At 41.3% G+C, this 24,638-nt stretch overlaps 1 protein-coding gene and 1 pseudogene across 12 annotated transcripts in view; one reads left to right on the top strand and one right to left on the bottom strand.

Annotated features, from left to right (window-relative positions):
- Nucleotides 1-14,481, top strand: part of LOC140514424 (gamma-tubulin complex component 4-like) — a 28,595-nt pseudogene extending 14,114 nt beyond the window's left edge. Inside the window, exons 10-18 of the transcript XR_011970604.1 lie at nt 255-305; nt 1,520-1,625; nt 1,972-2,079; nt 2,620-2,758; nt 4,093-4,270; nt 5,067-5,201; nt 6,415-6,531; nt 12,777-12,916; nt 13,466-14,481. The product of XR_011970604.1 is annotated as a gamma-tubulin complex component 4-like (transcript). The remainder of the gene's footprint in view (nt 1-254; nt 306-1,519; nt 1,626-1,971; nt 2,080-2,619; nt 2,759-4,092; nt 4,271-5,066; nt 5,202-6,414; nt 6,532-12,776; nt 12,917-13,465) is intronic.
- A 950-nt stretch (nt 14,482-15,431) lies between these two features.
- Nucleotides 15,432-24,638, bottom strand: part of LOC140514418 (TP53-binding protein 1-like) — a 130,669-nt gene continuing 121,462 nt past the window's right edge. For 7 of the 11 annotated variants that reach the window (XM_072624740.1, XM_072624743.1, XM_072624741.1 and 4 more), the window contains 4 exons: nt 22,258-22,352; nt 21,656-21,855; nt 16,245-16,390; nt 15,432-15,789 (listed from right to left, as the gene is read on the bottom strand). In XM_072624740.1, the coding sequence (XP_072480841.1) occupies nt 15,602-15,789; nt 16,245-16,390; nt 21,656-21,855; nt 22,258-22,352 (629 nt within the window). In that variant the 3' untranslated portion in view covers nt 15,432-15,601. Of the gene's footprint in view, nt 15,790-16,069; nt 16,391-21,655; nt 21,856-21,894; nt 22,775-24,638 lie in introns of those variants that run through there. The other 4 variants (XR_011970594.1, XR_011970595.1, XM_072624749.1 and 1 more) reach the window with 4 other exon arrangements.

Here is a 24,638-nt window from a genome sequence, read left to right as displayed (position 1 = left end):
CTTGGGACCAGATTGGGTTTTCCACTAAAGAACAAAAGGACGAAGGGCTAAGCTCTCTTGCTGCTGCCGTCTGTACAGGGTCTAGTAGCAGGTTTTCAGAAGGGTTTTTTGTAGACAGTTTATTGTCATGATCATATGAGTAGTATTCTTTCCTGAGTCATTCAGTGGAATATAGAGCAGCTTTTTAAATAAAGAATCCTCCTTTGTAATGGTGTTCTCAAAATGGGATTTCACTGATGTTCTTGTTTCCTCAGCATCTATGGAAACTTATGGTGGAGGAGTCAGATTTATTAGGCCAACTAAAGGTAATAGTTTCATTTATTTTTCTTTATTGTTAAAATGTAACTAACAGGAAATGACCTTTGCCTTCCCTAACTCTATTGATTTGGGGAAAAAAACCTATCCCTGGATTCTTAGGATGACCTTGTATACTCTTCCCCAAAATGAGCAGGCCATTGCTGGGTGTCATCTGAAGGAATAATTCCTTCCAGGATTTGCTTCTGTAAATACAAACATAATTGTAGAGATATACCATACTGTAGGACAAAGAGATAGACATAAGTTTTCTTGTAATTTTATCATTTGTGTTGCCACCAAGTAAAGATATCAAATATACTGTAATCTTCCTGGCTTAACAGCACCACTAAAATTTCTCTTCTTGATATGCCTGTTTAGAGGGGCAGAATCTCACATCCATCTGTTGGGGACAGGAAGGAAATGACACTGTGTTCATTGGTATGGGGAATTCCCAAGGAAAAACATTCTATCAGTGTATATCAGTACCTTCTCTGCAACTCCTTGTTTTAGAGAATTTATGTGGAGGTTGAGTGATTTGCCCAGGGTCATACAACCAAGATCTATCCCAAAAGGGACTTGGACCCAGGTCTTCTTGACTCTGAGGTTGGCTCTTTATCCACTGTACCACGCTGCCTCCAAATCCATGTGTTAGTTGGGTCCTAATTAAGGAGACAGCTCTGCACTGTTTCTAGTTTAAAAGCCTTTCTACAGTCTGGGAACCTACTTTGCCAGTGTTACTTCATACTATTCCCTTTCATGAGCTCTGTGTTCTGACCATTATGATAACTAACTGTTCCCAAATGCTTCGTCTCCAGCCTCTTTCTTCTCACATGAGCCATCCCCCCCCCCATGTCTGGAATGCATTCCTTTGTCATCTCTGCTTTGCAAAAGTCCTCGTCTTCTTCCTTCAAGGCTTAACTTGGGTTCCACTTCCTCAGGGAAGCCTTCGCTTATCTCCCCAGTTTTTAGTGCTTTCTGCTCTAATTTATCTTTAGTTTTACTTATTTAGGTAAATATTCCTTCTCCCAAGTAGACTATAAGCCACTCAACAGTAGGGGTAATTTAATTTTCTTCTGTGTGTTCCTCTCTCCTTGGACAGTGCCTTATACATAATAGGAGCTTTGTGAATGCTTTAATTGGATTGAATTCAGTTCCTTGGATAGCGAAGAATTCCTAAGACTTGTGTGATTGTTGACTTGTATACTGACATTCTTTTTCAAAGATCATTAAAGACTTTTACCTGCTGGGACGAGGAGAACTGTTCCAGGCCTTCATTGACACAGCCCAGCATATGTTAAAGACACCGCCCACTGCAGTAACTGAGCATGGTAAGTACTCAACAGAAGAGTGAATGACTAAGTTACTTTCCTTGAGAGAAGAGCCCAACTCTCAGCTTCTTCATTGAGGGCTTGAGGGGCAGCCTCCTTACCTTCTGTTGCTACCTAGGGAAGCCATTTCAGTGGGCCTGGATAGCTTCCATCACACTGCAGTCATCTCCTGGGACAAGCAGCCACATAACCAATGATATCTGTATGAAATGGTGTGGTCTGGACCCCAAAGTCAAATAGTGTTTGTTCCTGACGGTCAGGCAGGGTTGGATGGGAGAACATTTCTTCCAGGCTTCATCATATAGCCAGGTGCTATTATTTGCTCCTTGTTCTTTCTCTCTGCCAGATGTTAATGTGGCCTTCCAGCAGTCTGCCCACAAGGTGCTGTTAGATGATGACAACCTCCTCCCTCTGCTTCACCTGACAATTGAGTACCATGGAAAGGAACATAAGGGTATTAATTCCCTTTCTCTCTCCTTCGCATATCATTGTTCCTCCCTTTTTTCCTGATGCTGCTTCCTTCTCTGAAGACGCTTATATGGTTTTCATCTTAGAGTTATCTACCTTTAGCACTCAGGGGGTCCTAAGAAATCTTCTAGTTCAGCCTCTTCATTTTAAAGATTAAGAAACAGGGATACAGGGTGGTTACACGACTTCCCGAGACTCATGAGTGGCACAGCCAGGATTGGAATCCAGACCACTTCATTAGCAGCCAAGGGTTTTTTCATTATGCCATGCGTCAGTTCTTGTCTTATTCCAGCTGCCTCTGTCTCTAAAGACAACAAAATAATCTCTAAGATCTACCAAAAAACCTGCCTACACATTGTTTCCTTGCCCTCTGCCCACTATGTTTTCCTCCTTGTGTCTTAGACATCCCCCTGGTTTTTTCTCTCATGTTATTCATGTGCATTCTTCTTTCAACAAAACAAGTTGTCTGTCTTAATTAGACTGAAGTTTCTTCATTTTCTTTTTCTTTTTTTTTTTTTTGCCTTAGATGTTACTCAAGCACGAGAAGCACCTTCTCGGGACACCTCTCCCCGAGAAGCCCCTGCGTCAGGCTGGGCAGCCCTCGGTCTTTCCTACAAAGTGCAGTGGCCTCTGCACATTCTCTTCACTCCTGCTGTCCTGGAGAAGTAGGTTTACAAGACCTCTGTGAGCTTTTTGCTAGCAAACACTAACTATGGCAGGGAAGATAGAGGCCCTCTGACCAGTTGTTAGTAATCTGCAGGCCCAGGAGATACAACTTCAAGAATCCATCCATCTCCACCCCAGTCTATTTAACCTGCAGATGCTGACCTAAAACTGTTTAGAGAACTTCTGGTAAAAGAGCCCTTGGGGAAGTAGTATGGTTTAGTAGAAATAGCATTCACCTTGGAATCACTAAACCTGAGTGTGAATCCTGGCTGTGCCATTGGCTGCCTCTCTGTTGATGGGCAAGTCATGTAAAGCCCCCAGGCCTTAGTGTCCTCATCTGTTGAATGAGGGGGTTGGATTCAATAACCTCCAAACTCCTAGGTCTTCCTCATATGCCATGTTGCTTCTGTTTTTGAAATTAATTTGAGGTGGCAGTGATCGGCATAATAAGCTTGATGCTGGATGTGTCCTTGAGCCCTTTGAAGAAGGCAGGTTTCAACAGGGATTATTTTAGAATTGAAGGAAATTAGGTTTCTTATTTTTCTGTGTAAACTCATGCCAAGATGAGAGGTCACATAGTTCCAGTTCCCCTAGGAATCAACTCTTCTTCCAAGTGCTTGTCTTCAGTATGTGTCCTCTGACATTTCTCCCATGTCAGCAGCTGTCACGACCTAGGGAGGAATAAAAAGTTTAGAATCACAGACTCTAGAATTGGAAGGGACCATACAAGTTATGTAGTACAGCCTCACTCCCAGGGCAGGAGTTCTTTCTCTGAAAGAGTAATTCAACCACCATTTGGATATTTGTGGAGATAGGAAACTCATTCCTTTTCAAAGAACGTTGTATCACTCTCAGACAGCTAACCATTACATAACATTAAGAGTTCATCATGCACATGGCACAATCCTGAGCCCTAAGAGATTGTGGAAAAAACATGCCTGCCTTTGAGGGGTTTACATTCCCCAAAGGCTGGTCACCTGTTGTTTCTCATGACCTCTGTATAGTTCAGTGAACTTTGTAAGGCAGGTGTTGTTTGGCATGACTTGCAAAGTAAAGGTAGAAGGAGCAGAGGCTGTTTGGAATGCTGGGCCTCCCATGAGTGAAATGGAAAGTCCTGGGACAGAAACATGCATTGGGCTGAGCCTCAGGAGAAAGGAACAAGGACTTTGCCTCCAGTAGAGAGGGCCCTTCTCTGGCTAGCTTCAAATCCTTTCTTTTTGAAAATGGGAAAGAAAAAGGGAGGAAGAGGAGGAATCTGGGACTTGACTGAGGGGAAAGGGGAGGTAGCTGGGAATGGAAGAGTCTAGCTTCACGGTGGTTGTTTTGGACCCAGGTACAATGTTGTCTTCAAGTACTTGCTCAGCGTACGACGAGTGCAGGCAGAACTGCAGCACTGCTGGGCTCTCCAAATGCAGCGCAAGCATCTCAAGTCTAACCAGAGCGATGCCATTAAATGGCGCCTACGGAACCACATGGCCTTCTTGGTGGATAATCTTCAGTATTATCTCCAGGTCTGTGCTGAAAGTTGAATGGTACATGGGAGATGAAGAAAGGGCAGGAGAAAGGTCTTGCAGGGATGTTTTATTCTTGCCCTGGGGGAACGCTCATGAGAGAAAAAAATTGGCCGTGGTTTTTAGGATTGCTATGTGGAATGGTATTGATGAGGCATAAGAAGCCCCAGAAGCACTAACAATCTCATATGAGCAGCACCACTAAGGCACTTATTAAGTTCTTGTGGATAGGATGACATTGGCATCACCCTAAAATCCTGCTCTGTTTTGTTGTGACAGGAAGCTGACCCTGAGATTTTTTGCAAGTTGTCAGTAAAGTGCAAGTCCTGACCATATGACCAGCCTCACTAAGTTAGGAAAGGCTTCACATTAGATGGTTGATTGTCAGCTGATGAATTGGTTTGGTCACAGCAATTCACAAAGACTGTCTGCTAAAGTATAGAGTGGTGGCAATATAATTCACTGAAGGAAGCATCCTCGGGATGAAATCTCAGGTCTTTGGCATCACTGAAGTTTTGGCTTTTTGAAGTGTTCCATAAGTCTTTAAATTTTAATAAAATGTAACTGAGTCAGTCAGTATGAACATAAAACATCTGCTTTAATGACAGGAGGCTGGGTTGAACCAGGTTTTCAGCTTTCCCTACCAATGTCATGCCACATAACAAGGGCTTTCTTGGTCAATTCAAGAGCACAGGGGAGTTTTCTGTGTTTTATTTTTCAGATGCCTCACTATCCTTTCTCTCCTAGAGTGATTGTGTCCCATAAAATACTTTAATTACTTCTAATTCTCCTTCAGGTAGATGTGCTGGAGTCTCAATTCTCCCAGCTCCTCCATCAGATTAACTCCACAAGGGATTTTGAGAGCATCCAGTTGGCTCATGACCACTTCCTGAGCAACTTGCTGGCTCAGTCATTCATCTTGCTGAAACCTGTAAGTGGGGCTCGTTTGGCTTTCTGAAGTTTTTATAGCACTAAATCTTCCCCTTCTTCAGATGCTGATTGAGTTGACAAGACAACAGGCTTCCATTAATCAGATCTTTATTCCCCATTTTTGTTGGTATTTCGCAATATTTATAAATAGGAGACAGCACAGATGGTATGTATTCAGGTTTCTGAGATAGATAAGGAACAGAAGAATAGTCTAAGGCAAAGGAAACAGAAACTGCTTTACATTAGCGTGTATGTGTGGTAATGATGAAAAGTAAGAGTGAGTGAAATGCTTGTTCTGCTAAAGATGTCTGTGAACTATTAGGATGGGGGTGGGGAACCTCTGGCCTCCAGGCCACATGTGACCCTCTAGGTCCTCAAGTGTGGCCCTGACTGAGTCCAAGTTTTACAGAGCAAACCCTTTTATTAAGGGGATTTGTTCTGTGTGGTTTGGATTCACTCAAGGACCTAGAGGGCCATATGTGGTCTGGAGGCTGCAGGTTCCCCACCCCTGCATTAGGATCAGCTGCCTGCCTTGGATGGTTTGAGTTCAGTTCTACTTTGGAGAGGGGATGATGGAACTAGAACTTCATCAACAAGTAGTCCTTTAGCACCTGCTCCATTAAGGCTGTATATCAGACAGTCAGGATCCAAACCTCTCAAGGAGATTACAGTGTAATTGGGAAGACAGATTATGCATACAATTGTATTGTTACTATAGCACCAAATAAATGGCACAGCCAGTAAATGCTAGAGTGCTTGGTAAAAATTAGGGCAGTCAGGGTTTCATGGAAGAAGTGGGTCTTAAGTTAGGCCTTGAAGAAAGACTTAGAGAAATGGAAAAATAAAAAGAGGAAAAAAGAAGTGTATTTTGCACATGCCATACAGGGGATATATAGAATGAATAAAGACATTCATGGATTTTCTGTGGCATGTTCAGAAGATAATGACTAGAAATTGGGAATCCCAAAGGCTAAAGTAGTTTTGAGTAACTAAAGATAATGAGTTGTTCAAACATACTGAATTTGAGGTACCATAGGACATTCCAATTGAAATGAATATATCCAGCAATCAGAGACATAAGCCTGGAGCCCAAGTAGAAAGGTTAGAATTGTAGGCGTGTTCTTGGGAATAGAAGACCCTGAATCCTCTAAGCTGTCATTCCCCATAACATGCCCATTTTCCTTCTTTTACTATTTTTTTTTTTTTTAATATAGGTGTTCCACTGCCTGAATGAAATCCTAGATCTCTGTCACAGTTTCTGCTCACTGGTCAGCCAGAATCTGGGCCCTCTAGATGAGCGTGGGGCTGCCCAGCTGAGTATTCTAGTGAAGGTAAGTTTGCCAGAATGGAGCTGGACAGGGACAGTCCTGACAGCTAGAGAGTAAGCTGCCATCCTCTTCTGTGGAATTTATTTAAATGAAATTTTGCTTTTTTTCAATTAACCTAAATCTACTTTCTCTCCGTCCCACCTTCACTCATCAATGAAAAAGAAAGTAAAACAAAACTCTTGTAATAAATATGTATAGTCAAACAAAACAAATTTCCTCATTGGATAAGTTTAAAAAAACATTAAAACAAAGAAAAGGAAACTATAAACTGATATGTCTAATGAAAACAATACAAAATGTTTCAATGAAATATTTACAGGTAGACTTCAGCAACATAGCACAGACATGTCAGTATGACCACGTTGGATTTATAGCAAGAAGGCATTGTTTGTTAGATATTAGTAAAACTATAAACCTACCTGACCATGTTAATCATAATGGCCAAAATCATGATTTTATGAGATGTAGAAAAGCGTTTGACAAGATACAACACCCATTCCTGTTTGAAAAAGACTAGGAACTAGCACAGGAATAAACGTATTTTCCTTAATTTGAAAAGTAGTATTTATCTATAACCAAAGCCAGCATTATATGTAATGATAAACTTATAAGTCTTTGAATCAGATTAAGGGTAAAGTAAGGATGTCCATTATCACGACCACAATTTGATAGAATGTTAGAAATGCTAGCTAGAGCAGTAAGACATGAAAGAGAAACTGAGGCAATAAGCATGGACAGAAGAAACACAGTTACACTTTTTGCATATGATGTAATGGTTTACATAGAAAGCTCGAGAGAGTTAACTGAAGAATTAATTCAAACAACTTCAGCAAATTTACAAGATATAAAATAAACCCACAGAAATCATTAGCATTTCTGCATGTTACCAACATAACTCAGGAGGAAGAGGTAAAAAGAGAAATTCTTTTTAAATAACTACAGAATGTGTAAAATACTTGAGAATCTACCTGCTAAGGTCATCACAAGAACTGTATGAATACAACTACAGAACACTCGTAACATTAAGACAAATCTGAATAATTGGAGAATATTCATTGCTCATGAGTAGGCTGAGCCAACATAATAAAAATGACTGCTGCCTAAATTAATTTACTTCTTTGGTGCCATTCAAATCAAACTATCCAAGGATTACTTTATAGAGCTAAGAAAAATAATAAAATTTATCTGAAAGAATAAAAGACTAAAAACCTCAAGGGAAATAGTGATAAAAAGAGGGAAGGAAGCAGGCCTGCAGTACCAGATGTTAAACTATACTACAAAACAGTCATCAAAATTATTTGGTACTTGTTATGAAATAGGCTGATCAGGAAAACATATTAGGTATATAATATATAGAAGCAAATGAGCCCAGTAGCTTAGTATTTGATAAACCCAAAGATCCCAGGTGTTAGGGTAAGAACTTGCTATTTGACAAAAACTTGGGAAAACTGGAAAGCAGTCTAGCAGAAACTAGTGTATAGTTTAAACATCTCATACCGTATACCAAGGTACTAGCCAAATGGGTATGTGTCTTAGACATAAGGGGTAACATCATAAATAGATTTTAAAAGCAAGGAAGAAATGACCTGTAAGATATTTGGAGAGGGGAAGAATTCATGCCCAAACAAAGAACAGAGAGGATCATAGGACAGTTTTGATTGTGCACAAAACCAGTGCAGCTAAAGTTGAAAGAGAAGCAAAAATGGAAAAATATTTACAGCAATTTTCTCTGATAATGGACATAGTTCTAAAAATTAAAGGGAAATATTTCAGATTCACAAGAATAAGTCTCCCAGTTGTCAAGTGGTCAAAGGCTATAAACAGGCAGTTTTCAGAGGAAGAAATCCAAGCTCTCAGAAGTCAAATGAAAAAAATGCCTATATCACTAATAATTAGAGAAATACAGATTAAAACAGCTCTGAGGTTCCACTTCATGTTCCTCAGTTTGGCAAAAGTGACAAAAAAGGAATATGGCAAATGCTGGAAAATATATAGGAAAATAGGCACATTAATGCATCATGTCAATAGAGCTGTATACTTGGTCTAGCCATTCTGGAAAGCAATTGGGAGCTGTGCCCCAAAAGTTAGTAGTTTTCCCTAACCTTTCCCTTCCCTCCCTCCTGAATATATCATACTTCCCCCCTCTTTCCATTCTTTTAAGATCACCAAGACATCAGCAAAACCACTCCCAGGCTTTGCCTAATTAGATTTCATATGACTCCTGGTGATGATAGGATTCAGGTGACATATCATCTCCCCATGTTTGCATGTAAGCAATTACACTTGTCTAGGCCTTTTTCATTGTTCATTTTTGTTTACCTTTTTATTTTTCTCTTAACTCCTGTGTTTGAACTTCAGAGTTTCTACCAAGCATTCATTAGGAATGCTTGAAAGTCCTCTGTTTCATTAAAAGTCAATTTTTAGTCCTGAGTATGATACTCAGTTTTACTGATGTTATTTTTGGCTCTAACCTTAAGTCTTTGGCTTTCTGAAATACTGTATTCCAAGTTCTCCATTCCTTATACTGATGGCTGCTAAATCACGTATGCTTCCAACTGTGGCTCTTTGATATTTAGATTCTTTCTTTTTGGCAACTTGGAGCATTTTTTCTTTGACCCAGAAGCTCTGGATTTTGGCTATGATGTTCCTGGGAATTTTAGTTTGGGAGTTTCTTTCTGGACGTGATTGGTCGATTCTTTCCGTTTCTGCTTTGCTCTCTAAGTTCCAAGAGATATAAGCAGTTTTCTTTTACGAGTTCTTGAAGTAAGATGTCTAGGCTCTTATTTTTGTCCATGGGCTTCAGATAGTTCAATGATTCTTAAATTTTTTTTCTCCTGATGAGGTTCCCAGTTCAGTTGTTTCTGCTGTGAGATTCCTTGCATTTTCTTCTATTTTTTCCAGCCTTTTTGACTTTTAATATTTTTTGATGCCTCATAGAATCATTGGCTTCTTTTTGGTCCATTCTAATTTCAGGAAGTTTGTTGCTTGAGCAAGGATCTGCACCTTTTGTGCCAAGCTGTTCATTCCTTTTTCAGTTTGTTCATCCATAGTTCTTGTTTCCTTTCCATTTTTTTCCTCACATGCTCTCACTTAATTTACAAAAATGCTTTTCATCTCTTTTTTTAAAAACTCTTGCTTTGTCTCTTCCAACAATTACAAGAGAGTTTGTGCCCAAGGTGTATTTTTCTTGTAGGCTTTGCTTTTAGATATTTTGGAGTAATCTTTTCATGGAGGCTTGTCTGGAGCTTCCCTGCCACCATAATAGTTACTTCCTAACTTCAAACTTGATGTTAGGCATGGGCTCTCCACACTTCTGGAGGGAAGGTCTAGGCAGATCCTGTGGCTGCTTTCTTGGAGTATTGAACATTGTAATTTGGGGTGTCCCCAAAGTGGTCTGATCCTGAGCAAAGTCTGATCACTGCCTCTTGATCTGAGCTCTACAAGATCCTGCCCTGGGTTTGGATCTGAGCAGCAGTAGGCTGCTGGACTTTACCCTACCAGCTACCTGGAAAGCTGCCAGTTCAGAGTGATGGAGTTGTCAGCTCCCCTTTGGTCTAGAATTCCCACGAGGGTTATTCTTCTACAGGTGATCACACTGGGCTAGAAGCTGGCACCCCATTCTGGGACCCACATCATTACTACTTCTGTACTCTCTGGTTTAGGATTACCACCCCCTGGGACAGGTTTCCTTCTCAGTCTGCCAAGAATCTGTGACCCAGAATTGGGTAGTGGCTACCAAAAGTGCCAGTTAACACCTGTTCCTGCTTTCTGTATGCAGTGCCCTAATATGGGTCTGGGGTTTCCTCTTGCCTTAGTACACAGTGTCTCCCTAAGAGCTGCAGTATTTCATGCCTGGGGTGCTCTGTACCAGACTTCATCCCCAGTATTCGCAGACCTCTCCATCTTTCTCCCTAGAATGACTTGGAGTGGACAAATGACTCAGTGTTACTTTTCCTAGATTTACCCATCAAGATTCAGTCTGGTGAGTTTTCTAAATTTGTTTGGAGTAATTTGGTTTTTTAGGGGATGGAGCTTGTTATACTGCTTCATGCTACTCTGCCCTCTTGGCTTCCTCCCAGAAACATCTTAAAATTCTACATGTCTAAAACTGAATTCATTAACTTTCCCCAAAAAAGCTATCCTCTTCTGAACTTTCCTGTTACTGCTGAGGATAACACCAGACCTAGATCTCATCCTCAAGTCCTCACTCTCTTTTACTCCCCATATCCAATCTGTTCCTATGTCCTGTTGATTTTACATCAAAACATGTCCTATATCCCTCTCTTCTGACACTGCACCTAATGCTCTAGTACCTGCCCTTATTACCTCATTCCTTTTCTATTGAAATAGCCTACTGGTTGATCTCCCTGCCTCTAGGCTCTCCCCACTCCAGTCCACCTTCCTTCCATTCGTCTCCCAAATTAATCTTCTTAAAAGTGCAGATTTCTCCATGTCAACTTCCTACTCAGTAAATGTCAATGGCTCCCTATAACCCCCGGGATCCAGTATAAAACCCTGTTTGGCATTCAAAGCCCTCCATACCCAGCCCTCTGCTGCCTTTCTACCACGTACTCTGTGATCCAGTGTCACTGGCCTCCTTACTCCTCCTCCCACATGATTTTCTGTCTCCAAACTGCAGGCCTTGTCATTGCCCCCTATGCTTGGAATTCTCTTTCTGGTCATTTCCATTTCCTGGCTTCAAGATCCAGCTGAAACATTGCCTTCTCCAGGAAGTCTTTCTTGATCCCCTTCACTGGGAGGCCTTCCTTCTCTGGAGAATTTCAGATCTACCACGTGTCCAGCTCGTTTGTACACAGTTGTTTCCTCCTTGAGAACAGAAACTACCTTGTGCCTCTATCCGTATCTGAAGTGCTCAGCACACTCCAGGCACAATAGACGGTTAACAAATCCCTACCGGATAACTGACACTGCCTTCTGGTTCCCAGAGATGGAGGCAGTTTCCTTGACATTGTTTTAATATTTCTTGTCTCATGAAATCGTTCTCTTTTCTTTAGCCCGTTCTGATTTTCATGGAGTCTTTTGCATGGGTACGGTTGTTCTTCTTGTTCAAACTATTCGTTCTCTAATTCTGTGTTCCATCCAGTTCTTTTCCTCTACTGCTTTTATGTATAAAGAAAATTGTTTAAGCTTTCAACTTGGCTAACGTGCAACTTTGTTTTGCATTACTAGACATACTTGTAATAGGTTTTGGAGTTTTTTGCTTTCTTACTGGGTTTCGTAAGGAGTGAAGGGAATGTGTGAATTTGGAACCCCCGCAAAAAACAAGAAAAAGTCTTTGTGCATTGAAAAAGTAAGCTCTTGCATCTTCCTTTCTAGGAACTTGTACTCAAGCTGTATTTTTCTTCAAGACTTTGCTTATAGATGTTTTGGAGTCATTTTTTTCTTCTGCGTCTGCTTGACTCACCAATAATTTGTTGTGGTGGGATTCTTCTTTCTGTTTGCTCATTTTTCCAGCTTACTTCTCGATTTCAGTCTTTATGTGAAGTCCAGACTGGGCTATATTTGTGTCCTCTTGGGTCTTGATGCTGCGTTTTGGGGGGTATTATTGTTATTCCAAGGTCTCAGGGGAAGTTCAGGCTGGACCTGCAAGCTTCCAGTGCTCCCAGAGAGGTTTGATCCAAGGTGAAATGAGTGCCTTCCTCACGATCACAGCTCTGCAGGTTCCTGGCCTGGTTTGGGGTCTGAGCAACACAACTGGAGGCTTGCTGCTTACTGGAGTTCCAGTGGACTGCTGCTGGAATCAGCCACTATCACAGGAAAGCTCTGCAATTTAGGATGACAGAACAAAGGGTGCCCTTTGGTCTAGAATTCTTGCCTTGGTTATTATCCTACCAGCTTCAGACTAGGCTTGATGCTGAAACTGAGACCCCTTCCCACCCTCAGCTGCCAGCCCCACTCCCCAGATCAGGGCCACATAGCTTGTTTCTCAAGTTGTTGCTTGCTCAGTGCATAGCCTGGAGCCTGTGACTGCTCCTTGGCCTGTAACACCATCCCTACTAGGTACAAGACCCTTCCTCGCCCACCCTGTATCTGTGACCCAGCACTGGGTAGAGCAGTCAGTTGGCATTTGTTACTGTTCCCTGCACTTGCCCTGGTGTACAGCCACAATCAGTCCCCTGGACTTCAAGGCACTTCCTATGAAACTCTTCATCTTCTCCAGCTATAGGTAAAAGAAGAATGAGGTTTTGGGGTGAATTCGCTTGAATCCCTGTTATTCCTTCCTGCAGGGTTTTAGCCGTCAGTCTTCACTCCTCTTTAAGATCCTTTCCAGCGTCCGGAATCATCAAATAAACTCAGATTTGGCTCAACTACTGCTACGACTGGATTACAACAAGTATTACACCCAGGCTGGTGGGACTCTGGGCAGGTAGGCACAGGTTAGGTATTCAGCTGACTAGGTTCCTGGAATCATACACTGCACCGGAGGGATCTTCTACTCCAACCCCCTTATTTTACAACGAGGAAATTGACACCTAATGTCTCAGACTGCCCAAAGTCACATAAATAGCAGTACCAGGTACTGAATTCAGCTTCTCTGACTTTATATCCAGTGGGCTGCCCTCTGCCTGTGTCATGCTGCCTCATGTAAAAAGATCAAGCTTTTTTATACTGAACAGTCTCTTCAGTACGATTTTTTCTCCCTTCTTATAGTGTGGGTTTGTGAGCAAGAGGGCATAGTAGGAATCATTTGCTCAGTTTTACCATTTATCTTTCTTCAAACTTTTTCCTAAAGAGAAAAAAAAAGACTTCTTTGGTCTTAGTAATTTTTTCTAAGCCTCCTCCCAGCTGATCTTTTGATGGTAACAGAAGACAGGCTAGGAGCTATCTACGATTCCTTGATTTTGAATGTGAAACTGTCTCACATCTATAGTTTTTTTGCAGGAAAAGTATGTGATGGTGTCTTTTTCTTTTGCAGTTTTGGGGTATGAACCCTGTGGTTGAGATTCAGGAGCTAAGTTGGCAAGATTGCAGTTTCCATCCGTCCAGAGGTGATTCCGTCTGTTGCTGAAGGTTCATGGAAACATTCTCTTCTACTTTTATAACTGAGAAATGCAGTTTAATCCGCTCTCTTGTCATGAAGCCGTTAACTTGTACTAAGGATATCATTTGTCACCATTAAAAAAAAAGTTAGCTTCATTATACATCAAAACAGAAGCGAATTTTTTTCTGGCCTTGTAGAAGAGTTTATTAATCCTCCTTCTATGAGTTTGGTGGTAAAGCATGACTTAGTTAATAGTCAAGTGACCGTGACTGAACGTGTACTTCTATTAGAAATACATTCTGAACAATCATTATAATATGACCGGAAAGTCAGATCTGCTTATGGCACACATTTGGAAAGAGGATCGTTTTTGCACATTAGATTTCTAGATGTCATTAGCAAGAAGGGCAACAGGTAAACTTTCTATTGACTTGATAGCTGTTCTTCCTTATTCACAGTTTTTCCACTGTCTTTGAAGAAGCTAAAAGATCTTAATCCATGAATCAAAAAATCAAACAACTTCCAACTATCTCAGCTTCAACTTAATGATTAAGTGGCTGTGTCTGTCAGAGAATTAAGATGTACAGAAGCTGGGGGCGGGGGGGAGGGAAATAGAATAAAGACCCCATGTGAAATTTCAGCTATAAAAGGGCATTAGTAGTTTAAGTCACAAATTCCACACCCAACTATATTAGTGCTACGAAAGCAGAAGCAATTAGCAGTTGTTTTTTTGTTTTTTTCTGGGGGGTGATGGGTGGTATTTCAGAGGTATGGGAGACTCCCCTCCCTCCATCAATGCAGCTCTGCAGCCAGTCTGCAACTCAGGCCTTAGAGGTACCCAGAGCGCCAAGGAGTTAAGTGGAAATAGTCTGTGTGGCAGAGACAGGGCTTGAACCTAGGTCATCAGGAGTGTCGTAACACCATCAAAATAAATATTTATTAAACCCTCACCACGGTACTGGCTTCTCTGTGTAGCAGATTAAAACTAGTCTAATATCCCCTCACTCTTCAAGGCAGTCAGTCACTGAGCAGGGATTTTCCCATTGATGTCTCTTAGAAAGCAGGAGGAAAGGGGAGATATTCAGGTATCTCCTAAAAAAGATGGATGGAGGTGGTCTCTCCTTCTACCACAGACCTCAAAGGGACTACCTTAACTGGTTTTGGTAGTAAGGGCCATGGTTACAGTAATTAAATGTATGCCTTTTTGGAGTTTTGAAAATTTCTAAGTGTTCAGGCAGCTACTTCATTTTATAGGACTTCAGAGCTTTTGACCCGGTCCCAGCCCAATCCTAGACTCTCCGCTAGCTAGCTCCACAGGACAGCTTACCATACTTCAAAGGAAAGCCCTTCAGAGTTCAGTGGGGTCTTAGCATCCCTAAGTTTAGTAATTTCATATTTGAGAAAGTATATGTAACTTACCAGTCCTATACTCACTGGAAAGAAATATTTTAAGGCAAAGAATATTCTCCACTTATCTTTGGAATGTCTTGGTACAAAATTAACTAGAAAAAACAAAAATGGTCACCACTAAGCCTACTAAATACCAAATAGCAAATCTGAAAGCCCCTCATCCCCCTTATCTGCAAGGCCAGATGCTCCTCTTCCAAAAGGTGATGAGGACTCTCTTCTGCTTAAAAGTCGTACAGTTGGGAGTTCTTGATCATTTTCCTGACATGGACCCCCTCTGGCAGTCTGGTGAAATCTGTAGATCCACTCCTAAGAACTGTTTTCACATTCATGAAATACATAGGATTACAAAGGAAACCAATTATATTGAAATACATTTCTCAAAATACTAAAAACAAGTGGTTCAAGCACCTCTGCCATACAGGTAATGTTCTTTTCTCCTATTCCTTCCTTCCAAAAGAAACTCAGAAAAAAACAAAGGATAAAGAATCAGTTACTACAACCAAAGAGATTCAACATTTATTTTATCATAAAAGTTCAGCAAAGAAAACTATATACAATGATCCATGCATGAAGTCCGGTTACACACAAGACACATTTAAAACCTGGTTAAAACACAGTCTTCACAATAGCAGGGAATGAAATTGATGGGGCCGAGCATCTTCAGTCAGCGACATAATCATGTTTATATTTCGGATGCTGCTTGAATCCAACTCTCTCCCCAGCAATGAGGCACTGGATCACCCACTCTTGTGACACCACGGGCAGCTGTAACGCTTCTGCACACTTCAGCACTGAGGAAGGGCACGAGGGGTCTGTCACCACAACGTCAAATACCCCCAAAGCAACATCTGAAAGAACGAGCAGAAAACAAATGGAAAGAAATACATCACAGCCCTCTGTTATGAGGAAGGACGTGCCCTCTAGCCAGCCCATTCCACTTTGCCCAAACTAGAGACCTGTTCCGTCCATCAAATATCTATTTGAATTAGGACGTTTCAGTAGAAGGATACCATAGTGAGCGTCCCTGAACCCAGAGAATGGTTGTGTCTGGGAAAAGGTTTGGCAAATACATCACTGGAACCAAGCGGAAACTAAGAACAGCCCTGTGCTGGTGTCATGGTGGCTCACCTCACCTCTTCAAGTTGCTTGTCTTCTCTCAGTAGAACACGAGCAAGATCTACCTGTCAGGACAGGAACTTTGACCACAAGGCCCAGTCATTATAAAAGCTAGCCTGCCGTTGGCAAGAGGAACAATGCACTTCTTGGGGAAGCAGGGGCTTCCTAACATCCTTTCAATAGATACCTTTGTTCTGGGCAACTGAGTGGTGCTGCTTCACTGAGGCTGCTCCCCCAGTCATGAGGATCTCAGACCAGAGTTGCAGGAAATTTTGCTGCTGGTCGGATACTAAAAGGACCTTCAGATTATGGAAAGGATTCTCACGGGGGTGCCTACAAAAAAGGGAACAGAATCAAAGATGGAAAAGAGCAAACGCAGGTCTTAATCTTCTTTGGGGGAAAACAAGAGAATCAATAACCCTACATAGAGAGTTCTCGTATATTTGGATGTTTTGAAAAGCAGGCTTCCTGAAGGAGCACGCTCTTGCACATTCACAATTTCTGCAAATAAAGCCTTCAAAACTCTTCTTTTTAGGCCTTAGTGTGGAGATCCTGGTAGGCTTACCCCCTCCACTGCTCTGATTATCTCAAGTCTAATGGTCCTCTGGTTCAGGGTCACTCCCGAACCTATCCTCCCAGAGGTCAGAAACATTTTTAAATGCTCTAAATTATGCAAATCCTTGTACACATTTCAAAAACCTTAACTTCAGGACTAATTCTCTTGGATCCCATTGGTGAACCAGTTTAGCTCTACACAATCCTTTCTTGAGTCCCTAGGCCCCTTATCCTATCACTGATTGTAAGCTGCCAAGCCTCAGCCTTGGATCGTTCCTGGCACAAGTGCTGCTGAACAAAGGCAGATGAGACCCTTGCCTCCTTGTATTTTATGGGAAAAAACTGAGGTCATTCACCGTAAGGTACGTCTTCTCCTTCCTCACACTCAGATACCTTCTGTTACTGTATGTCCTTCACTCCTATCCCACACGAAGAAGTGGGGCTTAACAAGGCTGATCTCTACACTTGTTCAAGAGATCCCATTCCATCCCATTCCCTCCAAAAGACTGCCCCATTTGTCATTCCTATTTTGTAACATTTCTTTTTGCGAATTTTTTATTTTAAATTTAAATACAAAGTGAGAAAAGAAAAGAAAACCTGCCCTGTATACAGTAGACCGTAAGAGGATTCAATATAAAAATACATTTCCATTTCAAGAAAATCTATAAGATAAACACTACACGTTGTTTTCAAAGTTGCCCAGCTTTGCTTCTTTGTTGGTTTTGTCCTTTTTACTTTATTTTGCCCCTCCCTTTCCTCCCACCCTAGAGGAGGCTACAATGAAGTATGGATCTGGGGACATATACATAGATATCTACAAATATATCCATATATACTTAAGCAAAAATATCTAAGACATACTATGCTTACTTCCTCCCATCATCTGTTCTCTGAAGGTAGATAGCATCTTCCTTCATAGATGAAAGTCTCCATGTTTTTCTACAACAACCAGCTCATCATTTCCTACACCACGGAAAAATTCCAACCCAATCACATCCTATTTGAGAGACTGTCTAGGAAACTATTTTCCCACTTTTCTGCATTCCTTCTATTCTTCACTGCATATGTTTTATCTGTGTAAGAAAGTTTTCATTAAAAATAATTGAAATTATCCTTGTTTACAACAATGCTCTCACATTATAATACAGTCTAAGTCTTGATGCTGCTGAATCTTCCTTGACATATTTTTTCCTGGTTTCTTTGAAGTTTCTGACCTTTTGTTCTTAGAAATGACCTTTGTTGTTGTTTCTAACTCGGTAAAATAATTTTTTAGTAATTTAATTGGGAAGACGCTGAATAGATTAGTTAGGTAAAACTGTCATTTAAAAATTTACATTGGCTTTGCCTACCCATGATCAATAAATAAACATTACTTCAATTATTTAGATCTGAGTCAAGTGTTTCAGGGTCATGTTCATACACTTCCTGTGTCTGTTCTGGCAGGAATGTGTCTAGGTGTTTTAAATGGTCCAAGACAATGTTGAATAACATCATCGACACAGTGTCGCTTTTCTATCTTTTACTTTTGATTAAACCTATTTAACTTTAAGCTGTGTCTTCGATCATGATTACCATCCCTGCTCTTTTTTACATACGAACGTCTACCCCTGTCCTTTATTTTATCTTTGTGTTCATCTCTCATTTTTGTTTCCTGAAAGCAACAAACTCTTTAATTAAAATTTTTAATCTGCTATCCGTTTCCATTCTGTGGGTAAATTTGCCCCATTCACAGTCTAAGCTACAATGATCTGTTGTGCATTTTCCTCCCTATTCTCACCCTATTTATTCTATCCCCCCACCAGTCCTCCGCTTTACTTCTCCCTGCTACCTTGCCCTCTTATTCCTTAACCTACCCACCCCTCTGAAGTCCTTCCTTTATCCTCTCCCCTTATCCTCTCCCCTCCTGAATTTAGAAGACTTTTATACATACCTACCTACATGTGTTTCCCTCTCTAATCCACTTCTGAGGAGAGTAAGGTTGCAGCACGCCTCCCCACTAGCTTCTTCTGTACAAGTTTTTCCTTTCATGCCCCATCTGTACTAGATAACCGAGCCCTCGTTTGCTTGGATGTTATGTATTATATTTCCCCTTTTCAGTTCCTTTATTGTCCATTTTTTTCCCCATGCAGGACTGTACTTCACTTTGTTGGATAAATTACCCTTGCTTATTACCCCAGCTCTTTCCCGCTACAGGACACAGCAGCTGTCTGATCTTGCGGTATCCTTATTGTAGGTCCACGATATCTGGGTTGTTTTTTTCTTGTTGCTTCCACGATTTCCTCCTTAACCTGGGAGCTCCGAAGCTTGGCCATGATGCTCCTCTAAGTTTACGTCCTGAGCTCTCTTTCAGGGGATGATCAGTGCAATTCTTCTATTTCAACTTTACCTTCTTGTTCTAGAACTTCAGGACAATTTTTCCTTGATAATTTCTTAGAGTATTGTATAAAGATTCCTTTCTTCAGTGTAGTTTTCAGGGTCTGACTATTCTTATATTTCTCTCCTTGATCTGTTCTCCAGATCAGTTGTTTTTCTATGAGATATTTCACTTTCTCTTCTATTTTTTCATTCTTTTGATCTTGTCTGATGATTTCGTGGTGTTCTAGAACATCATTAGCTTCCCCTTGCCCAATTCTAATTTTCAAGAAATTATTTTCTTCCTTAAGTTTTTGATTCTCCACTTCCAGTTGGTTGGTTTTCTTTTCCTAATTTTCTTGATTTTTTTTTCTTTTTTCTAATTTTTCCTTGATCTCTCTTGATTTTTAAAGTCCTTTTTAAGTTCTTCCAAGAACTCTTTTTGGGGCCATTTGACGTTTCTCATGAAAATAGGAGTGGCTTTTTTAGCTCCATTATCTTCTTCTCAATAGTAACCCAGATCTTCTCTATCCCCATTGTAATCATCTGTGGTTGGGTTCTTTCTCCTTTCTTTACTTATTTCATTCATTTATTGATTGTTTTATTTTATTGTTAGCAGCTGTCAGTGCAATCACGTTCTAGTCCCAAGGTACAGGGAATGCTGCCCCAAGCCTCGGATCTTTCCTACTGTTACATGGGACCCACCCTAGAGCTCTTCTCTCCTCTCCTAAGCCACACATGATTTTGCTCCCTCTGGTTCCTCGGGTGGCTGCAAACTACAGCTGTCATTTCTGCCCTGGAACTGAAGCCAGGTATTCTGCTGTCCTGCAAGTGCCCACAGCCAACAGGGTCCCTGCCCCTTGCTACTGCAGTCACTAGGTGTGTGCTAGCTCCTCCTCCCTGCAGCCAGTCTGGGACACATCTGGTCAGCACAGCTGTGCTTGGTGTCCCTTGGCAGTGGAAAGTCCTTCAATCTTCTATTCAGCTTTCAGACACCCCCACCTCCCACCTCATCTCCCCAACACTGTTCTGGAGATGAAAGTTTCTGAAGCTGGGGCTGCCTATCAACCTAGCTGCCCCAGGGCTTGTTTGTTCACTCTGTGGGATTGGCTTGGAGGTGTCTGCACTTCATTCAGATAGAAACTCAGGCCCCTGGAGTTTGGGTCTTTCCTGGAATCTTCTCAAACTGTGTTAGGCAACAACTGCTTTACCCCTTTATTTCTGCTGCTCTTAAGCAAGGTCTTTCTTTTGTGGAGAAAATGTGGAGAGCTGAAAGTTTTCTAACCTACATGACTATCTTCCCAGAATCCTCTCTTTATAACTTATTTTTCATATTTCATTGCCTCCTCGTTTCCTTTCTACTGCCTAGAGAAACATAGACAACGTATCTCCTCCATCCTGAAAAAAACAGCACTTGATCCTTCCATGCCTTAAATCATCCTGTATCTCTTCTGCCCTGTAAGACTAAACCTGAAAAAGCCATCTGTAACAAGCGCCTTTCTCTCCTCTCACTCTCTTCTTAACGCCTTGCAACCTGGCTTCCAGCTTCATCAATCTACTGAAATTGCTCTCTCCAAAGTCACCAACGATCTCTTAATTGCCAAAACCAACGGGCTTTCTCAGTCCTCATTCCCTTCGACCAAACCAGAGCCTTTGATACTTTCTTCTCTCCAGGTCTTTTAGACGTTACTGTCTCCTGGTTCTCCTACTTATTAGACAGCTCGGTTTCAGTGTTCATGCCCTCTAATTACAGGTGTCACACAGGGTTGTGTCCTGAGCCCTGTTCCTTTCTCCCTCTATCCTACTTCACTTGGTAATCTCATAGTTCCCATGAATTTAATTCTCTTCTCTGTGTTGATTTTCAAATTTACCTGTCCCAACTTCTCCTGATGTTCAATCTCTCATTTCCAACTTCTTTTCAGACATCTCAAACTAAACACATCTAAAAATCACTCATCTCTCCCCCTAAACATTCTCCCCCACCCCATTTCCCTATTTCTGTCAAATGTAACACCATCCTCTTAATCCCTCGGGCTCATAATGTAGGAGTTGTTCTGGACTCTTTACTATCTCTCATTCCCATATCCAATCTGTGGCCAAGGCCTGTTGATTTTACCTTTGCAACATCTCTCAAATATGTCCCCTTCTCTCCTCAGACAGGCCACACCCTGGTACAGGCCCACCTGCTTCCGATCTCTTCCTGCTCCTGTCCACCCTCCAGCCACCAAAATCATTTTCTTGAAGTGCAGGTCTGACCATGTCAGCCCTCCACTACTCAATACACTCCAATGGCTCCCTATTGCCTCCAGGATCAAATATAAAATATAAATATAAAATTCTGCTTGTTTTTAAAATCTCATTTTCTACAGAAAGACTTTCCCAACCCCTCTTAATTCTAGTGCCTTCCTTCTTTTAATTATTTCCTGTTTATTCTGTATTCAACTTACTTGTACATAACTATCTGCATCTCTCCCATTAGACTGTAAGGTCCTAGAGGGCTGGGATTGTCTTTTTTATCCCTAGTACTTAGCACAACACCCAGCACGTAATATGCACTTAATAAATGCTTACTGAGTGAGAAGCCTTTCTCACCCAAAGCTTATCACTGCACACAGTACTGCCCTGCCCAGGTTCTCACTTGCACATTTGCTACAATGCTACTGAATTCAAAATGGACTTCAGAATCCTTACCATTCCAGGATCCTCTGTTCCTGAAGACTGTACCCAGCTGGCAGCAAGTAATTTCGATAGTTCTGGAGCTGGTTGGCATGGCAGCTGTCGTGGACCCAGACATGAGACACACAAGGGATCCCACTGGCAAGGCACAAGAAGTACTTGCGGGTCCGACAGTGCTGATCCGCAATCAGAAGACACTGATAGGCCACATCACACTGAGAAGGAAGAAATTCAGCAGATACACTCAGTGATTTTGTTCTAACATGATCCCTGAAAGGTATTCCCAACAAATTGAGAGGGGAACTGAGACGAAGCCCTCCAGACAGTACCATGTGCCTTAGCCCGTCCAGGTGCCAAAAAAGCTTCTTATTTCCCTTTAATGCAACTCACCAAACCTCCAGAATGCCCTAATGCCCCTGCAGAAATTCGCAAATAATGCCAGTCTACAGGCCAAAAATCAGAAATGTGAAGTGCAAATTTCTTTCCAATTCCAATCCCCATCTTTTCTGTTCCTAGCAACAGTATTCTCCCCATGCTAAGCCTCAACTTTATGCCCTACTTACCCCAGCATCTGATGTACAGCAACTTCATGTAGCTACAAAAGAGGAAATGCTCACCTGGGCTTCATTGAAGTCTTCAAGAATGTAGCCAGCTCCTGCTCGAAGCTGGGACTCTGTATACTGCTTGTTGTAAGGGGGAGCTTCCAAAAATTCTACATCAAGTGAGAAGAACCAGTAAAATCCAGTTATTGCCAGAAACTTCTCATTTGTGATCTCCTATTTTATACTTGGCTTCCTACTACCCATTCTCCCACTCCCCAGCTGTCTCCAAAGCCAGTTCAAGGGTCTCCCCATGGATCAAAAGAGTTCTTGAAAGGTGGAAAAGGCTGCCAGAAGAAAGGGTGGTGGGACAGTTGAGGAATGGAGATAGGACAATAAAGGTGGAAAGAATATCGAGAATCTTCCCAGTCAGGACTGCATCTAGACCATGGCTGCTTACAGGGATTGAAATCCCCCAACTTCCCAGGATAGTCTGTTCCAATGTTTAATAACCCTTACCATCAGGAAGTTCTTCCTTATGTCTAACCTAAATCTCTCCTGCTGCAAACTAGCCCATTTCCTCTAGTTCTGTCCTCTGTGGAGATGAAGAACAACTGATGAGTACTCTCTTTACATAGACCTTCACACATCCCCCTCATTCACACTTTCCCCCCACCCACACTAACACTTAATGTGCCCAAAACGCTGGAGGCAGAGGCCGGGCAGGGGGAGCAGTACAGGAGTGCTGGAGGACAAAAAGGGAGACATCCCAATGTAATTTATGGATTATCCGGAAAAACTGTCTCAATTTTTGTTGAAAAATTTTTCTAGAATGTATTATTAGCCAACGCCTTAGTAGAGGATAATAAAAGAAAACCTGTTATTTGATAAATCAGATATTATATTTAGATGAAATCTGAATATTAATGATTACCATATAATCTTAAAGTTGCTGTAGAAGGTGGCAGTCACTGATACCAGGTTCTATCCTGAAAGCTTTAGGGGTGTTGTTTTTAAACAAATCCTCAATCCATTTTTTTTTCTTTTGGGTCACTTACTCCTCTCCAATGTAAATGGAATATAGAAATTACAAATGAGAGAGAAAATTCTGGTTAAGGCTTCTAGCCGACTGGATTCAGATTAATTTGTTTTAATGTTAAAAAAAAAAAAAAAAACCCAATCCAGTGCATGGTTTTCTATTTCAACCCTCCACCCTCCCCATCAAAAATTTCCAGAAATAATCACCTTACTCTATAATATTAGCTCATATTTATATATAATGCCTTTAAGTTTATAAAGTACCTTCCCCACAGCAACTATTGTGAGGTGCACAGTGAAATGTTAGCTTCGTCTTAGAGAAGAAAGGAAGGCACAAATGTTAAGCTACTTGCCTAAGGTCACACAACTAATAAACAGGAGAGCTAAAAACTGAACCTGGGAGATATCCTCCAGTCCACTATTCTAGGTCAAATATAAAACAGCACTCCAGGAGAAAATCAGAGCTGCAGGTCCCTGCTTCCGGTACCACCTCACACACTCAATGAACTCCTGAGCCAGTCATTTACATCTAATGCCTCAACCTATTGATGTTTTCCACCAAGTTTCTGTTTGCTCTTCCTCTAATTATTCCTCTTTTGTGCAGACTTTAGCTACTCTATATCTCTCTTAAAATAAATACCAAAACTGGACATCTACAAAGGTCTGACCCGACACCACAAGAATACAATGCAGCGTCATTATGTTGACTTAATAGTCCGTGATGATGAGTCACATTCACCTTCTAGTACATTAGTAATTTCATTTCAATTGTTTTTTGTTATAGGACTGCTAGTTTTGTGCCTATTTAGGTTTTAACCTCCAACTGTATTGTCTTATATATTCTCTAATTTATCCCAGTTACTACGGATTCAACGTCTGTATTTGGAGATACAATTTTCCCTACCTGATGGGACAGAACCAAAAACTGAATGGATTCTTAACAGTCCTAGAACCAACCACTTTAACCCGTCATCCCATATAAATCCCCAGGATGACCTCATGCTCCTTCCCTTCTCAGAGTCCAGTTACTTGGGAATCAATGCTGTTACATGATTATAGTGCATGAAAATGAGGACGATGAAATGGGGATTTTTATCATCAAAATTCTTAAGGGTGAGAAGCAGAAGGCTGGGAGAAAGAGAAGCAAGAAAGGAGAAAGAATATGAATGAGAACAAGATCTGGCAACATTAGGAAGGTAAAGAAAAATGAGGCCCCAAATATCAATGTCCCCTTTTCAGAACACAAATTACCTATACAATCAAATCCAAATATATAATCAGCTTAGAAGCCAGTTAACAAGCTATATATTTTTGGATTCCAATGAGTTCAAGAGGAAGCCTTTCTATTACACCTCAATTCTCTTTAGTGGGAAAAGCTCATCCACTTCCTGTCCCTTCCATGCCCCTATTCATTCTCCAAG

This window comes from Notamacropus eugenii, chromosome 7 (genome assembly GCF_028372415.1).
Source record: "Notamacropus eugenii isolate mMacEug1 chromosome 7, mMacEug1.pri_v2, whole genome shotgun sequence".
Taxonomy (NCBI): domain Eukaryota; kingdom Metazoa; phylum Chordata; class Mammalia; order Diprotodontia; family Macropodidae; genus Notamacropus; species Notamacropus eugenii.
This window is presented reverse-complemented; position numbering and strand designations above follow the sequence as displayed.